Source organism: Opisthocomus hoazin, chromosome 8 (genome assembly GCF_030867145.1).
Source record: "Opisthocomus hoazin isolate bOpiHoa1 chromosome 8, bOpiHoa1.hap1, whole genome shotgun sequence".
In the NCBI taxonomy this organism is placed as follows: Eukaryota; Metazoa; Chordata; class Aves; order Opisthocomiformes; family Opisthocomidae; genus Opisthocomus; species Opisthocomus hoazin.
In genome coordinates, this window is record NC_134421.1 from 29,165,156 (window position 1) to 29,181,118 (window position 15,963).

The following is a 15,963-nucleotide window of genomic DNA, read 5'->3' on the forward strand; positions in this document are numbered from 1 at the left end:
GTGTCTGATGTTTGGATAAAAAACAGCTGGCAGAAATGCACATTAAGATATGGTTGATGGGTTATGGTACATTTTAGGACCTAACTGGTTTGATGCCTGTTTGTTCAACTGAGGGAGTCTAGGAGAGCTGGTCACACTAGGATGCACAAAGACGATGTGTGCTCTATAGCTGCCTTCCTCAGCTTAGATAACTATGTGCGTCTCCCCTTGTGACCCGAAATATTTGTTAGCAAGTATGTTGAGTGGCTGATCTACTAAAGATAAATCTACTAGGCCTTTATGTTCAGAGAGATCTTCTTCAGGGACATATGATTTAGTGGAAAGTATGTTTTTGATTGCAATGTGCTTTAGCAGTTCATTGGATCTAAGGAAAAGTCAAGGGACTGATGGCCATTGTAAAGCTCAGAGCACTTTAATTTTTGACAAAAAGAATTGGAAAGTGCAGCTCGTGTCTAAAAAAACCATCCTGCTTTCAGAATTGATGTGCATAGGAAAGATCTTATTTGTTTGTCACGGGGTATAGGTTTTATAGGTATCCTGAGAACAATTTAGAGTAGATACCTTATGAATTCTGAAGCTGAATGTGATACATACGGAAGAGGAGACATATGGAAGAGTGATACATATGGAAGCCTGGGAGCTCGGGTAGACTCAGAAGAAACGTAACAAACACATCGTGTCCTCACTGGATGGTGGCTTGTTGCCACTGATTGATTCCTGTTTTCTAGATATGACTGGAACATGGCAGAGCAGGTCTAGATACATGAGAAACTAGATTTTGAATTGAGCAAGTGCCTGGTAAAGTATGGCGTGCTGTCGCTTGTAAGGGCCTTATCAACTGGTTCAAAATAGCTGTTTTAGAGAGAGGCAGTGATAGGTTCCTCTCAGACTGTGGAATCTATGGAATTGTTAGTGCCGTCAAATATTGAATATATGATTTATTCAATTATCTGATGTAAAAATAATTTAATTCACAGTAAAGTTAGTTTTGAGTGCTGTTTTTTAGGAGACAACATGGGTGTGGTGTGCATTGTAACTTCTGTGTATCTTAGGTTTTGTTTTCTTTCAGCTTTTACTTGAGCATTTTTCCCTCTTGTGAGTTTGACCCTGTTCTGCCACATACAGCAGACTTTCTAATGACACTAAAGCAACTTATGATCTACTTATCCTTTCTTACAGCTTTGTCTCTTGTTGGATATCCTAAACTACGTCATTTCGGTGCAAATGATCCTAATCTGTGTATATTTTTCTGGTTTTATCCCTGACTGAGGCAGATTAAAACTGCTTGAATTCTTCTGAAATCTGTGTAAATACAATGTGGTATCTCTAGAGACATAAGCTGGTGTGCATTGATGAGAGTGAGTTATTTGGATACAATTCAGATACTAAGACACAAATAAGGGCTTTTTTATAAACAGCAGATGCGACAGGAAAGAAGTATAAAAAAGGAGTTACTTGAAACCTCTTGTTTACAGATGAGGTACTGCTTATCAAATTTGAGTAGTTAGAGTTTCTTTTGGAAGAAATGTGTTTTCATGGAAGTTCAAAGTGGACAGGACAGGTAAACAACTGCTATGAAATGTGGATTGGTGATATCTAATGAGGGGTCAGACTGAGTTCAGTACTATTGGGTGGTGCTAAAAGCTGCACTGCGATAGTAATGTTGCTTCGTAGAGAGATTTGGTCACTGTGTTATTGCATAATATAATTACAAACAAGGTAAGTGCTGTGGTGTAGTGATTATATCTATGCTAATACTTGTTTAAGCACAGTAGAAGAATTGATCTGGGTTTAAATTTTTCTGATATAAATGCTGACATGTGGCTGTTGGAGGTAGACAAGCTTGTTAAGTTAGGTCCATACCCATAGCTTCCACTGAAATAGAAAGCAGCAGTTAAAAATCAGAATTTGTGGTGCTCCTATAGCCAAGTAGAGCGATGCGACTCTTGGCACAGGGCAGGAGGGATGGTGAGCTAGTGGTGTGATCGCCTCTTGTTGATGAGGAGTTAGCTGAGGAAGGTGGGCAGCAGCACGGTTTTCCTTCTTCCTCCTCCTTTTCTGCCTCTGTACTGTTGTTACCTCTTCTTTTCAGCTAGTGTAACTCAGGTATTCACCTTGATAACACTTCTGTAAATCACCACAAATGCTTGGAGACCTGCTACAGGAAAGCATTCCTAGCACAAACAGTGTCGTGAGCTAGAGTTACTGGATGTACTCTTCTGCAGCTGCAACAAGATATTTGTCAAACTCAACCTTCCTTTTTGCACTATGGGGTGCAGACTTCGGAGTAAAGGAGAGAAACACTTGGTCACGAAGTGCATAGAGAAATTAACATTTGATACGCAGTTTAAAAAGTTTTTGTTTCACTTTATTTCCTTCCAGCTGAAGTCTTTGCCCTGTATTCATCCTGGCATTACCACCCTCCCATTCTTTTTTTTTTCTTCTTCTTCTTTTTTTTTTTTTTTTTTTTAGATAGTTTATAACATATGATTCCCTAATATAGCTTTCTTTACATTTCCTACTATTTCTGTTCTCTTCTCAGGGACTGTTTACTTTTGCCTAAACATTGCTCTGCCACCTCTCGTATGTCTTTCGTCTATATGGATACGGTAAAATAGGAAGGCTTAGTTGCTCTTTGTGTGCTGCAAGTAAGAAGTTTTCCTGTTCTATCTTTGCACCGTTTAGGTGGCCGCCTACATACAAATATTTCTAGAGCTTATTGCTGGCTTTTTTCAGAGGTTTCTTGGTACACAGGAGGACTAAGACTAACCAGATACTGTTATCTACGCTGTTTCTTCTGTGCTCCTGCATACCAAGAAGGAAAACAGGTGTGATTCTAGTTACTGTGCTTCCTTGGGCATGCAAGTTGCAGTGGAGGCTAGAGACAGACAGCTATGTGCAGAGCTCAGTGGTGGGTTGGTACGTTGTGCAGTGTTGGCTTTGTGAACAGAAATAAGGTTTTCATATAGGTACAATATTTAGAATTAATAGAAAGTGCTGTTTGCCTAGGGGGGATTTTTTTTCCTCCATCTGTGTGGCATACTACTTTGATAGCTTTGGGAGTATCTGATAATTTGGAAGCAAAGATGTGTGTCTGTCCAAGATGCCTGTCGTAACGGCTTCACCAGAGAGAATCAGAAGCTGGATTTGCTGCAATCTTGAACAGTTCATTGATATTGAAGAATATAAAAATATCTTTTCAAACAAGTCCGTAATGTAGAAAAACACATCTGCTGAAATCTATCTGGATTAGACTGGTGAAAATTGAAAAGAAATGTCCTTTCCCATTTGCTTAAAATCATTTGGCCATTTGGTTCTCAACTTTATTTTTTAATTCTTTTTTTTTTTTTTAAATGTCTCTAGCTCTCTGAAATTCTCAACTCTTGTGTTCTGCAAGAGGAAATCGTAAGTTCACCTCAGATCTCTTATTGATATGAGCTGTCTTAAAATGATCACTCGTGTGTTTCTGGAGAAATAATTATCTAGTTTTGCCAAATAATCCCAATTGGCCTTATTTAACTTGATGTTTTGTGTAGCTGCCAGCTGATGACACTGCTGATAGGGGGAGCATTCCTATTTAGAAAGTGCTGCAGCGTTTTTTTTCCAAGAGAGAAAGATGTGAGTGAGAATATTCTGGAATTTGAAAAGAAACATAACCTTAGAAGTGCCTGAGTTGTATCATGATTTGATTTTAATTTAAATGCCATTACAGAAGCCTGTCATCCTATGTCAGTCTCCATTCATGTTTAGAGGCAGAAGGTTGGGGCACAGCAGTGACTGACGGTGTGGGATGGCGTTTTGCAGAATGCCTGAACAAGAAATCCCTATGAGTTTGACTTAATTGATTTTCAAGTCATCTGATTTATTCTACATCGTTCTTAAAATCAAGCAGGAGAAAGTATTCTTGGACTGGTTGAATTTGTGCAGTTTTGGGTCCAGTATTGAGCACAGACCCTTCATTTTCTTCTGGAAGTCATAGATTGAGGAGAAGAGACAATGCAGGAGTGTCTCAGCTGTGGAGAAAAGAGGACGGGGGAGTTACCACTGCGGAGGGCGAGGAGGTCCCCTCCATGTGTAGTGGGGTGCCCGTGCCCAGGCAAGCAGGGCTCCTCCGTGCCTGGCGAGACCGCCAGCCCCTGCCAGCACTGAAAACCTTCCGGCGCTCGCTGCCCAGCGCTCGCGGTGGTTACGATACGGATGTCGAAAGCAGCAAAATTGTGACTTTTGTCATTATGTTTATATGAGTTTTGAATAATGGGTTTAGCAGTGAGCGTGACAGCGTCATGGTGCGTGAGAGTATCAGAGGGGTGGCTGGGTACTGGCTGTTCATGCATATTCGACCGACTGTACGTTGCCCTTGGGACTTGCCCACTGACGCAGGGCGTGTGTGCTCTGTACCACAACAGAGTTCGGCACAATGTTACTCCAATGCTACTGTATTTGCTTGAAGTTTGTATCATTTGAGATTTCCTCAAAAAAGAAAAAGACCAGGCCTTTCTTTAATAAGTTGTTTTGAGAAGTGCACCTTAAAAATTAAAGGATTGCATGGAAGCTGGGATTTTGTCTCTTGATATCTTGTATGTGCAGGTAGGTATACCTTTGCTTGCCTGACCTTTAAGTATTATTTTTTCTGCAAATAAAAAAAAACCAAAACCAACAAACCCAGACACAAATCAAAACCGCTTTTGAGAAGGTCTGGTCAGCTTGATGTAGCATTTCTACTTCTGTCTGAGTTAATAACAACATTGTTAAGAAATTAAATTTGAAGTGAAACTCTTCTGCAATGAGATAATATTAAAAGAAATATCCCCAGGCACTCAGACCGATAGAAGTTATGAAGAGGATCAGGTGTTACAGTTTTAGTATACGTCAACTTCAAAAAAATAAAATTAGAAACCGTAATATTAATTGGTTTTTTATTTGTTAAATATCTCTTGAAGGTCTGATTGTTTGGCCAGATATTATGGCAGAACTCAGAGGGCTGTCATCAGTGGCGCTGAGTCTAGTTGGAGGCTGGTAACTAGTGATGTCCCTCAGGGGTCAGTACTGGGCCCAGCCTTGTTTATCTTCTTCATCAATGACCTGGATGAAGAGTTAGAATGCACCCTCAGCAAGTTTGCTGACGACACCAAACTGGGAGGTGTGGTAGACACACCGGAAGGCTGTGCTGCCATTCAGCGTGACCTGGATAGGCTGGAAAGTTGGGCAGAGAGGAACCTGATGAGGTTCAACAAAGGCAAATGCAGGGTCCTGCAGCTGGGGAGGAACAACCCCATGCATCAGTACAGGCTTGGGGTGGACCTGCTGGAGAGCAGCTCTGCGGAGAGGGACCTGGGTGTCCTGGTGGACGACAGGTTAACCATGAGCCAGCAGTGTGCCCTGGCTGCCAAGAAGGCCAATGGCATCCTGGGGTGCATCAAGAAGAGTGTGGCCAGCAGGACGAGGGAGGTTCTCCTTCCCCTCTACACTGCCCTGGTGAGGCCCCATCTGGAGTACTCTGTCCAGTTCTGGGCTCCTCACTTCAAGAAAGATGAAGAGCTACTGGAGTCCAGCCGAGGGCTACAAGGATGGTGAGGGGACTGGAACATCTCCCCTACGAGGAGAGGCTGAGGCAGCTGGGCTTGTTCAGCCTGAAGAAGAGAAGGCTGCGAGGGGACCTTATAAATGCTTATAAATATCTGAAGGGTGGGTGTCAGGAGGATGGGGCCAAGCTCTTTTCAGTGGTGCCCAGCGACAGGACAAGGGGCAATGGGCACAAACTGAGGCACAGGAAGTTCCGTCTGAACATGAGGAAGAACTTCTTCCCTCTGAGGGTGATGGAGCCCTGGAACAGGCTGCCCAGGGAGGTTGTGGAGTCTCCTTCTCTGGAGATATTCAAGAGCCGCCTGGACAAGGTCCTGTCCAGCCTGCTGTAGGTGACCCCGCTTTGGCAGGAGGGTTGGACTAGGTGATCCACAGAGGTCCCTTCCAACCCCTACCATTCTGTGATTCTGTGATTATGGATGTCTTTTTATTAGTAATTTGGATGATTTACAAAGACGTACTTTTAAAGGTGTATCGATACTTTATATTTGAAAAAAATTAGTAATATAATTCTGAGAGGCATTTTAAAAGAAGGCAATTCTAATACATATTCCAAAGACATGCAAGTTTTTCGTTTGTTTTTACATCCTGTGGACTGTGAGACTTTTTTTTTTTCTTCATTGTTTGTTTCTTCAAATGATGGCTTGCACAGCTGTATGAACACAGTGACACTTCTGTCTTTGGCTCCGTGGTACCATTCAGGTAAGACACTCATGGAATTAAGATGAACTCCACCATCTATGGATTTTAAAAAAACAGCCGGGTTGAGCTGAAATTGCTAATCCATTAAAAGCTGTTGGGAGACCAGTTGTCCTGTTGGTTGATGCCCCCGCTAGCAATTAAGCCATGTTTCCCTGGAGGGCCACACCGGTCATGTTTATTTTAAATGTATATACAACATGTTGAACTGCTATTCAGTAAGAGATTTTTTGAGAGGGTCCCTCTCCTTGCATTTTAGGAATTAGAGACTGCCGGCCAGCCTTCTGACTAGTCTGACAGGACCTCTTGTATTCACTAGTGAGTCTCCAGTGAGCTCAGTAAGCAATTTTTGATGAACTGAATCAATTCAGCAGCCACTTCTCTGCCCTACCTTGTGTTCTTGCCACTGTTGTGGTGACCTTCAGGTTCAGCGAGTGCTTAATTATATTCCAAATGACTTCTCGAACTTGTTTTGAGATATTGTGAACTGGGGCAAGGTTCGAATGTAAGCATATACCCCTCTTTCTGTTGCCAAGGTAAATGATATTAAAAATATTACCTGCTAATAGACTTACACACGCACACAAAAGAAGTGAGCTGTAAGGGATTTTTTTCTTGTTGTGTGTTGTTTTTTTTTAAGTCAGAGTACAGGCCAAGTTGCAAGGTAAAATTTTTAACTTCCAGTTCCTGAGCTTGGTATTGGTGTGGACTGTTTGGCTTTTGTACAGTGCTCTCAAAGAGCTATTATTTATTGTCTCAGAGATACTGAGATTCCAGCCCTTTATGAGAGGTGTTGAAATGTATTTTTCATAAAATGATGGGAGAGAGTCTGAGTTTCATAATGATTATAGAAAATAAGTATTTCATGTTTTTTTCCAGATTGTTAGTTTCAGTCTATAATAGCTACTGAAGAATATACAGCAGTAATTCCTAAATGACAGATTTCAAATAGAAGTATTTTTGCTTTCATAAACCAATGGTATCACAAAGCAAACTTGTTTTTTCCAGTCTTTCCCAGACTGCATAATGCTTGTTGTGGAAGCATCAGGATAAAAGTATCAGGAATGATTTTGGTTTATTTTCCTGCTCTTGTCTTTCCTTGTATTCCTGGGATACTTGCAATTCTCTATAATCAGACCACAAGAGTATCTAAATGAGGTACCTTTTGCTTCAATATCAACACTTGAAAGCTTTAGCTCCAAAAATAAGCATGGTATGGATCAAGCTACTGTTTCCTTCTCATTTATTTACATTTTGAATGAGCACCTACCAGGATGTTATATAAACTATCACTGGATTTGCTGAATTACTCTTCTGTAGCTGTCTGTTGAGCATGGCCATTTTGCAGCAAGTGAATTACAAAAGACAGATATTCAAGTTCTATACCACAAGGTTTTGTAAGTGGGTGACGGTGGGAGTCATAAACGTTTTTGCTTTTCCGCTGTATCCAGGTTTGCAAAAAGCACCTTTTTCTGGACATGGTATCAAAGGGCATGGCTCTAGACTTTTTATTACACAGCTCCAATTTCTTTTTCACCATGTGCATGTAACTGTATCAGTTAAATATGAGCTGAGGAAAGTTATGTTTAATTGCTTTAGAAAGATGAAATTTCAAGGTGGAGGTAGCACCTACTTAATAAAGATAAAATGCAATCAAGTATTTGCCTTTTTTTTTTAGATGCAGATGACTTTTTTAATATGCCTACACACCTACACAGAATAATACACCATTGCATGGGAAGATTTTAGTATATGGTACCAGAATAACTAAAATGTCAAATACACCCATGTTTGAAGTCATACTGTAAGTTTTAATTAACATTTAGATTAAAGTACAATTTATTTGAAAAGTATTTAAAACAAACAAACAACAAAACCTTCTGATCTTTAGGATTAGTCTGGTACTGGCTTCTACTCAGCTGTGCCTTACAAACTCAGAGCATCATTCTCTTGGTCTCATTTACGAAATCTACGTCCTTTCTGTAGGTGATGCAGAGTCAAATTACCTGCGCATCTGAAATGATTGCTCTCCTTTCCCTTGGTAGTGCTAGGTTTTCTAATTAAAGCTATGATCCTGTGGGCACCACAGTGACTTCATGCGCCGTCTGAACTCTGTCATTGCTTTGCTGAAACTATTTTTACGGTAAATGAAGACACATGAATTTTTTAGGACAAGGTCATCTGTTGCTGAATGATGTGGAAAACAGAACAAACATGGATTTCATTGCCAGGCTTAAAAGGTGTCTTTAAAATAGCTGGAATTTGAAAAATTTCGTTTAGACTGAGCATTGCTTTTTCACTGTTAGTTTGCTTGAGGGGATCACTATCAGTTTTTTTGGTGGTGATGAGAGAGGGAAGGCCTGTTTGGAGTGGCAAGGAGCGTGCTGCCTTTCATCTTTCTCCTGTTTCTCCCATCCCTTTAAATCCTGTGAACTTGGGGCAGGTTCACCCGTCCTTCCTTTGCAGAGCTGGAAAAACCAAAGCCCTGTAAGCATGTGCAAAGGGGAACTCAGATAACTCTACTGCTCCAGCCCTACTAATCCCTCTAGCTCTGCTGATCTGATTTTGGACTGTAAGCAGCTTCAGTTCTGGAGTCTGCTTTGAAGGATCATTTGATAGTGAAGTTGTTCGTGTATCTAAATAATAACTTTGTGAAATGCTACTGTAGCCTTTTGTTCATTCCCTATACTTTCTTAGGCATTGCTCCTTCTGTCATGACTATAAGTTGCTGACCCAGGTGACCAAATACAACCACTTCAATGAGATACGTGTTTTCCTCACAAAAGTAGCTTAGTTTTTCCTTATAGGTATTATGTGGAAACAGGTAAAAATCAAGTTTTTTTAAACATCACTTTTTTTTGTGTCTGTATTGGAAAAAAGAAGTGGGAAGAACATGAATGTTGACTTTTGTCAGTGGTTAATTTTGGTTTTGAATCAACGCTTTGACTTTGTAAAAAAGTTAGTTTCCCCACTGCTATTTTTGCCTGTTCAGCAGACACCCTGCATAGCAGTTCTGCAATCTGGAAGGCTGTGTGATTGTGAAAACAGTACAACTGGTATTGTTGAGAAATGTTGTTACTTTGTATTAATTTTTCATTCCTGTAGAAGTTAAATCTTTAAACTGGAGAGAGATAAGAGTCACAGTGGCACGCTTTTAAGAGGAACAAAATAAAACCAGCAACTGCATACCAGCGTCAAAGTTAGTGGTGGCAACTGATGATGCATATCACAGGAGATATGGTTACACTTCTGGGAATTCATTTCCCTTTTGTGATCTGTCAGTTCTTTCCTCTTCTTGACGTAATTACAGAGGTTTAATAACAAGTGCTATTTAAATCATACTTAAAAAATGGAAGTGTATGACAGTGCTTGATGCTGAGTTATCGAATAAAGATAAGGAAAACATGATCCTAGATCATAGAATCATAAAATGGTTTGGGTTGGAAGGGACCTTAAAGATCATCTAGTTCCAACCCCCCTGACAGGGGGTCAGGGACACCTTCAACTAGATCAGGTTGGTCAAAGCCCCATCCAGACTGGCCTTGAACACATCCAGGGAGGGGCATTCACAGCTTCTCTGAGCAACCTGCTCCAGTGCCTACCACCGTCATAGTCGAGTAGTTAAGCAGAAATACTTCAAAGCGTTTATATTAGTGTTGGATTAATTTTGTGACTGGCTCCTGCATAAATTGACATTCTGCAGTAGCAAGGTAAAGAAAGCACTTTTGGTTTCATATACCTTTTACCAAATGGATAGCTAGTTCTTCAGGTCTGAGTATTTCCTGACTTTTTTTTTTTTCCCTTCAAATATATCAGAAGTGTAAATTATTTCTGATAGGCAGGAGGTATGTTTGCAGTTTTTTGCTTGTGTCAAGTCCGTTCGTGGCTCAAACTGGTGAATTTGTTAGGGAAGTGGGAGTGTTATGGTCAGAAGGTGTAAGACTGATCTGTATTAATGTTTTAATTATTGTTAAAACAATACTTAGACTGTATATTAAGCTGTAGGTTCTCAAGAATTTCGTATCCTTATGGTTTAATACAATGAAATAACTTAATCCTTTTGTGACTTATTGTTGGGATTGATCCATTTGACTTTGTTTGAAATTCAGAAATAAATTCCACTGAGTCTGGATTGTTGACTCCTGAGGCAGTAGTACGTTAAGTAAGAAAACACTTAGTGGGGTTGGAATACAGTGTGAAGTCCCGCTTCCTTTCTCCCTTCGCCTGTTTCCAGACCAAAAGCTGATCTTATGAATACTCAGCAGCAGAGATGATTCTGGTTTTATTAATTTTATGAAGCTGATCAGGAGTCAGCGTTCTGGCCAATTACGGAAACATAATGTGCCACTGAATTTGGATGTTCTAGGAAGAGTGGCTTAATATGAGGAGCTCATGGGAATCAGTGGTTCGAGCCCTGTGAGCCTTGTGTTCACTGTTGTTTGTCATCTAATTTTTTTCTTCTTTCAGTTCTTGCAAGTAAGTATTTAAAAGTGTCAGGAGTCTTTGGGGCCAGCTGAGGAGCAGAGTGCTATTTGTGTTAATGGGTATTATGGTGAAAAGACATAGAGGTTTTTTACTTATACCTAATATAGTTGTTTCTGTGAACGGTATGTGTGTGCGTGTACCCATTGCATATGATATCCTAGTGGCTGCTGTTTTTTTGCATCAGCTTTACTATGTTGCTTACACTTTGTTTTTCTTTTTCAATTGGCAGGTATTTAATTAGTCAAGGAGCACATGTAGGAGCTGTAAATAGTGAAGGAGACACTCCGTTAGATATTGCTGAAGAAGAGGCAATGGAAGAGCTGCTTCAGAATGAAGTAAATAGACAAGGTAATTTTCAGTACGGAAGGGTGATTTTTTTTATTGGACACTAAATATATTTTTGCAAACTTATGCTAAATTAGGAACTTTAAAGTCACTCAATTTATTTTCGAAAGAGAATTGTCAATACAGTGTGCAATGCTCAAGTTGTCTTCTAGGTGTTTTTACTCAGCCCAGCCTCTGGTGAAGAAAGAGGCCAGAAGTTTTGAACCCAGGTGTTGACTGGATTCCTGCGTTCACGTAAGAAAATGTAGGTGATATTCAGTGCATCTGGGATATAGATTTGTATATCCCAGCTTTAAACTATGACTAAAGAGATTCCTCCTTTGGAGAGGAGAGAAATAGGCACTTTTAGGGTGACTCAAATGTCAGTTTTAGGATGAGGTGAACGCAGCCCTAAGGTAACTGTTTCTTTCTGTTGACTACAAGAAAGCCAAGAATAACTAAACGAAGAGTAAACAACTGTACTGTATTCCATAAATCACCCTTTGTGTCTAGTTCTGACCTTTTCAATACCCTGCTCCAATGCCAGATGTCTGAAACTACTTCTTGGAATAAGGAGTCTTAGATTGCACTCGTTTTAGGTCTTAGAACCTATCATGGACCTTTAAGTTCCTCCCGATTTTCTGTACTCTTCTGAGAGCACTATATAGATGAGCATTTATGTAACAGTTAATGGATAGGTATCAAGTTTTGACAGTATTGTTTAAAAAAGTATACCCTAAATATATGCACTTTGCTCCTAGAAAATTGCTAGGGCAGTACTGGCAGTGATGACTTCACAAGAGAAATTGGTCTTTGAAAAAGCATATTGGTTCATTTTCCCCTGCTTTTATTCCCCTCCTTATACTGCTGTTTTCCATGTTCCAATCTTCAGGTGGGTTTTCCGGTGAAAGGTCTTTGAAAGTTTCTGGTTTTTGCATTCTGTGGAGTAAAGAATATTCAGTTGTTGTTGACTGACTCATCTTAAGTACAACAGAAATGCACTGCTATCCCAGAGCTCCCAGTACAAGAACAGGGGTGGTGTGAACTGAGTTGTATATTGAAGGAAGATGACATTCAGAGTGAAGATGGAGCCCTTGTGAGAGGTGTGCAAGGGGACTGCACCTACATACTTCTAGACCCCTGCCTACCTCTTAAAAGGCTTCTTCCTCCTTGAAAATGTTTTGGGTTTTTTTTTTCGTAGTGTTGAATTTATATCTCTAAGACAGATTTACATAATTTAACAGTAAACTAGTAATTGCTTCAGGCTTTGCCCTGATTTAATTTGTGTGGTTAAACCTGTTTAATGCCCAGAGCAAATGGTAAAAAGAAAGTGGATGAAATGATATGCAGGGAAATAAGAGATACTCACTGATACACAGAAGTAGACTGTAGATGTGACAAAGGCTTTAATTCAATTATTTGGTAGTGTTAACAGAGTTTTGATTAACAGTTCCTATAGTTAACACACAAAGAACATGATATTAGGTAGTTGCGAATATTTTTAGTCTGTACTACTGTTTGTCTATTTTAACTAGTTTGGAAAAAATACAGTTGTTGTTCTCTTTTCTAACAGTACTGATAATCTTTGCTGGAGAGTTGTTTCTGGAGTGTGCCTCAGCCTAGATTCTTTAAAGTTGTTTTTGAAATGTTTGATTTTACTGATGTGGTATCCTAATTGACTGTAGTAGTGCTTTGTAAAATTGACATTATTTGGAAAAGAACTCTTTTCCAAAACTCTTTCGTGTGTGTGTGTATATATATATGTATGTATGTTACTGCTTGCTAAAAAAAAAATTGTTAGTTATGTGGGGCTTTATGAACATTTTTGCAATGCAGACATTCAACATTACTCAATAATTTTTGTTCTTTTCCAAGTTTAATTATCTGAACAGCCCAATTTTAAAATTGGCATTGGCAACCCAAACTAAATGCTATATTTCACTGAAAATTTCAGTGTGGTTTATACATGTCGTATTTAAAGCTTATGATAAGCTATCTGTGGTACTGTCTTTATAAGTCTGAGAAGATTGTAGCTGTCAGCTTCTAAAGGGATAATTCAGGTTGTTTTAAAATACTAAATTTCAGTTGCTATGGAAAACCTATTTTTGAAGCATTCTTCTTACATTTTTATGTCAGTTGGCTTGCTGACTAGCTAAAGGATTTTCAGAAGATTAGCATTCCTAACAGGATTTGAAAAATACGTTGGTTGGATGAGGCATCATGTCAGGTGAGAAGAAACTTGCAAGGGCTTTCGAGAGGTTCGACCTCCCTCTGTAGAGAACAGGAACTGGATGCTGTCCTGAAGGGTGACTACACTGTGAACATCCCTGACAGTCTTAACAGAACATGAATGCCTATGGTTGTATATATATAGCCTATATAGATAGTATTTTATTTTTTTAATATATGTATAATGTGTATATATAGTTACACACACACATATATATGAATGCATTTATATGTGTGTATTCTGCCTAGCTGTTTTGCTGTTAGGTCACTTGGGAGTTTCAGTTTCACACGAGCAGGGAAGAAGGCATACAGCACCTCTCCCTCTCAATTTGTGTCTGAAGGTGTAAGAACTAAGGGCTTTTACCTGCAGGGATGAAATCATAAGAAATATTTAATGGTTGTGGATGAGAATGGAATAGAAAGGGTATGAATCTGGATATGAGCTTTTGGTGTGTATCGTACTAAATCATGAGACAGTTGTCTCAGCAATAAGGTTTTAATTGTGTGCTTTTGATGGCATCCCTAACTTGCATATGAAGTTAATATTATATGCAGAATGATTTATTTAACCACTATCATGATTGCTTTCAAAGTGCCTAATTGTGTGTGCTGTGGCTAGCAAAGTTAATAGCTCTAAAACAAGAACTTAATTGTTTATGTTAATGCAACGTGAAAATTAGGTAGACGTTTTCTGTAACATTCTTGCCTTGCAACCTTTTCATGTGTATTTACTCCAACTTTCATTATAGTTTCATTTTTGTGTTGCTTAGCTAATGGTGTGAGTATGGCTTCTTACATATTAGTGTCAGCAGTCAGAGTCATGTGGTGGCAAAAGATTGTCTGGAAAGATCAGTCAGGTTCATCGTGATTTCAGATATGTCGGAGTGATGACATCTGATGTTTGTTTCTGGTAGAAATCTGAGGAGAATCGCGATGTTGGCTCACCTTTTTTACTGCTTTTGCAGACCTTCAGTCTTTCTAGGAAAAGTTGAAACAGAGCCTTCCCATTGTGCAACTATTCAGCCTTCTACACGTCATCAATTCGTGTTTATGCCCAATTTTCACAGGTATTGAATTATATTTTAGGGACATGCCTAGCTACAGGACAAACAATAGGAGACTCTGGAGACACTAAATTCACAGAAATAAATTATAGAATGGAACACAGTTCAGTTCTTTGTGACATTATAGGCTTAATACAGGGAACGATCTGCGCTGTTTGCTCATGCAGTTTTAGCATTCTGACTCCAGAATCTGACTTGTCTAGAGAGGAGATGGTCAGTGATCCAAATGAATCTTCTCCTTGTACAAGTTCTGTTGTAAGGCGTGTTGGGCATGAAAAGAGAGGGCTTTTGTATTACAGTTATCCAATATCTATCTCTCTTCAATTATTCTGATCTCCATACATGATACTTCCAAACTGTGACCCCTGGTTCAGGCTGTGGGCCACAGGTCCCCGGACAAGGCCACGGTGGGTTGCGCTGTGCGAATAGCGGGACCCTGTTGCTATAACGGACTGTGCAGTAGTTCTCAGCTCACAGACTACCTACCCTGTAAGTGAAGCCGTAGCACTCCAACAGTAAGGGAAGCATTTTTCTGCAAAGGAGAATTCCTCTTTTCTTTTTTCTTCAAAGGAAATTATTGACTTAATTATTTTTTAAGCTTAAAACCTAGTGTGGTTTTATACTTTGTGAGGAGGCAAATTACATACATGGTCCGGTAAGGTATCAAGTTTTTTTGTCACAGTTTTGAACAGTTCCCAAACAGCAAAACTAGGTGTTTTATGGAAATTATTGCACAGTAGTGCTGACCAGCTATTCTCTTTGCATGCCACGTGTTTCAACTATTTTGTGTGTTAGACAACTTCTCGTAGGACCTGTCTTGTTGTTTCTGCATATGACTGATATCTTTATCATGGGCCAACTCCGCGTATGTAGATGCCACTACAATCCACTGAATTCTTTATCTTCATTAAAAATACTATTATTTCCAGTTTGTTGATATGATCCCTTGTGTTTCTGCTCTGCAGTGCTTCAGCATATCGTAGTTGTGGAAGTTTTCTTTTGCCGATAGTGTAAAGTTTTCATTTGTGCTAGTGAAGACCAGCAAACTTCAGAGAGATGTCGCTTGGCTAGCGCCTTACTCCTGGCTAGCCCTGGCCTGTTTGAAGTGTTACCTCTCCTCATGTCTCAAGTAGGGTTAAGTGTAATAGTTTGAAGCTATTTTTTCGCTGTTTCTCATCAGATATCCTCTTAAAATTATTTTTAGTTGCTTAAGAAGTTATTTTGAATTACAGGATAAATTCTCAGGAGGTGAGTTAGTGAGGAGAGGTGATGGGAGGTGAATCAGGAGTTCATGAGGCAGCATGATACCTATTCAGTAACTATTAGAGAGATCACTTCTTTTCCAAGGAGAAGTAAACGTTCCTCATGCTTAATTATAGGTAAATGTAATGAGATTCTCTCGCATGTATTGCTTAACTCAGCTTTGTTTATGTGGACAAAATGTGAAGTATTACATTTGTATATAAACATTCACTACATGAAGTAAAAGTGCAGTATCTATAAAACATGCCTTTATATGGCTGAGGAGTCCTGAAACAATGAGTCAGCATTTAAATGTACACTGAATTTCATTAAATGC

At 39.5% G+C, this 15,963-nt stretch overlaps 1 protein-coding gene across 3 annotated transcripts in view; it reads left to right on the forward strand.

Annotated features, from left to right (window-relative positions):
- Positions 1-15,963, forward strand: part of PPP1R12A (protein phosphatase 1 regulatory subunit 12A) — a 127,643-nt gene that overhangs the window by 57,987 nt on the left and 53,693 nt on the right. For all 3 annotated transcript variants that reach the window (XM_075429475.1, XM_075429474.1, XM_075429476.1), the window contains exon 3: positions 10,997-11,115. In XM_075429475.1, coding sequence (XP_075285590.1) covers positions 10,997-11,115 — 119 coding nt within the window. The remainder of the gene's footprint in view (positions 1-10,996; positions 11,116-15,963) is intronic.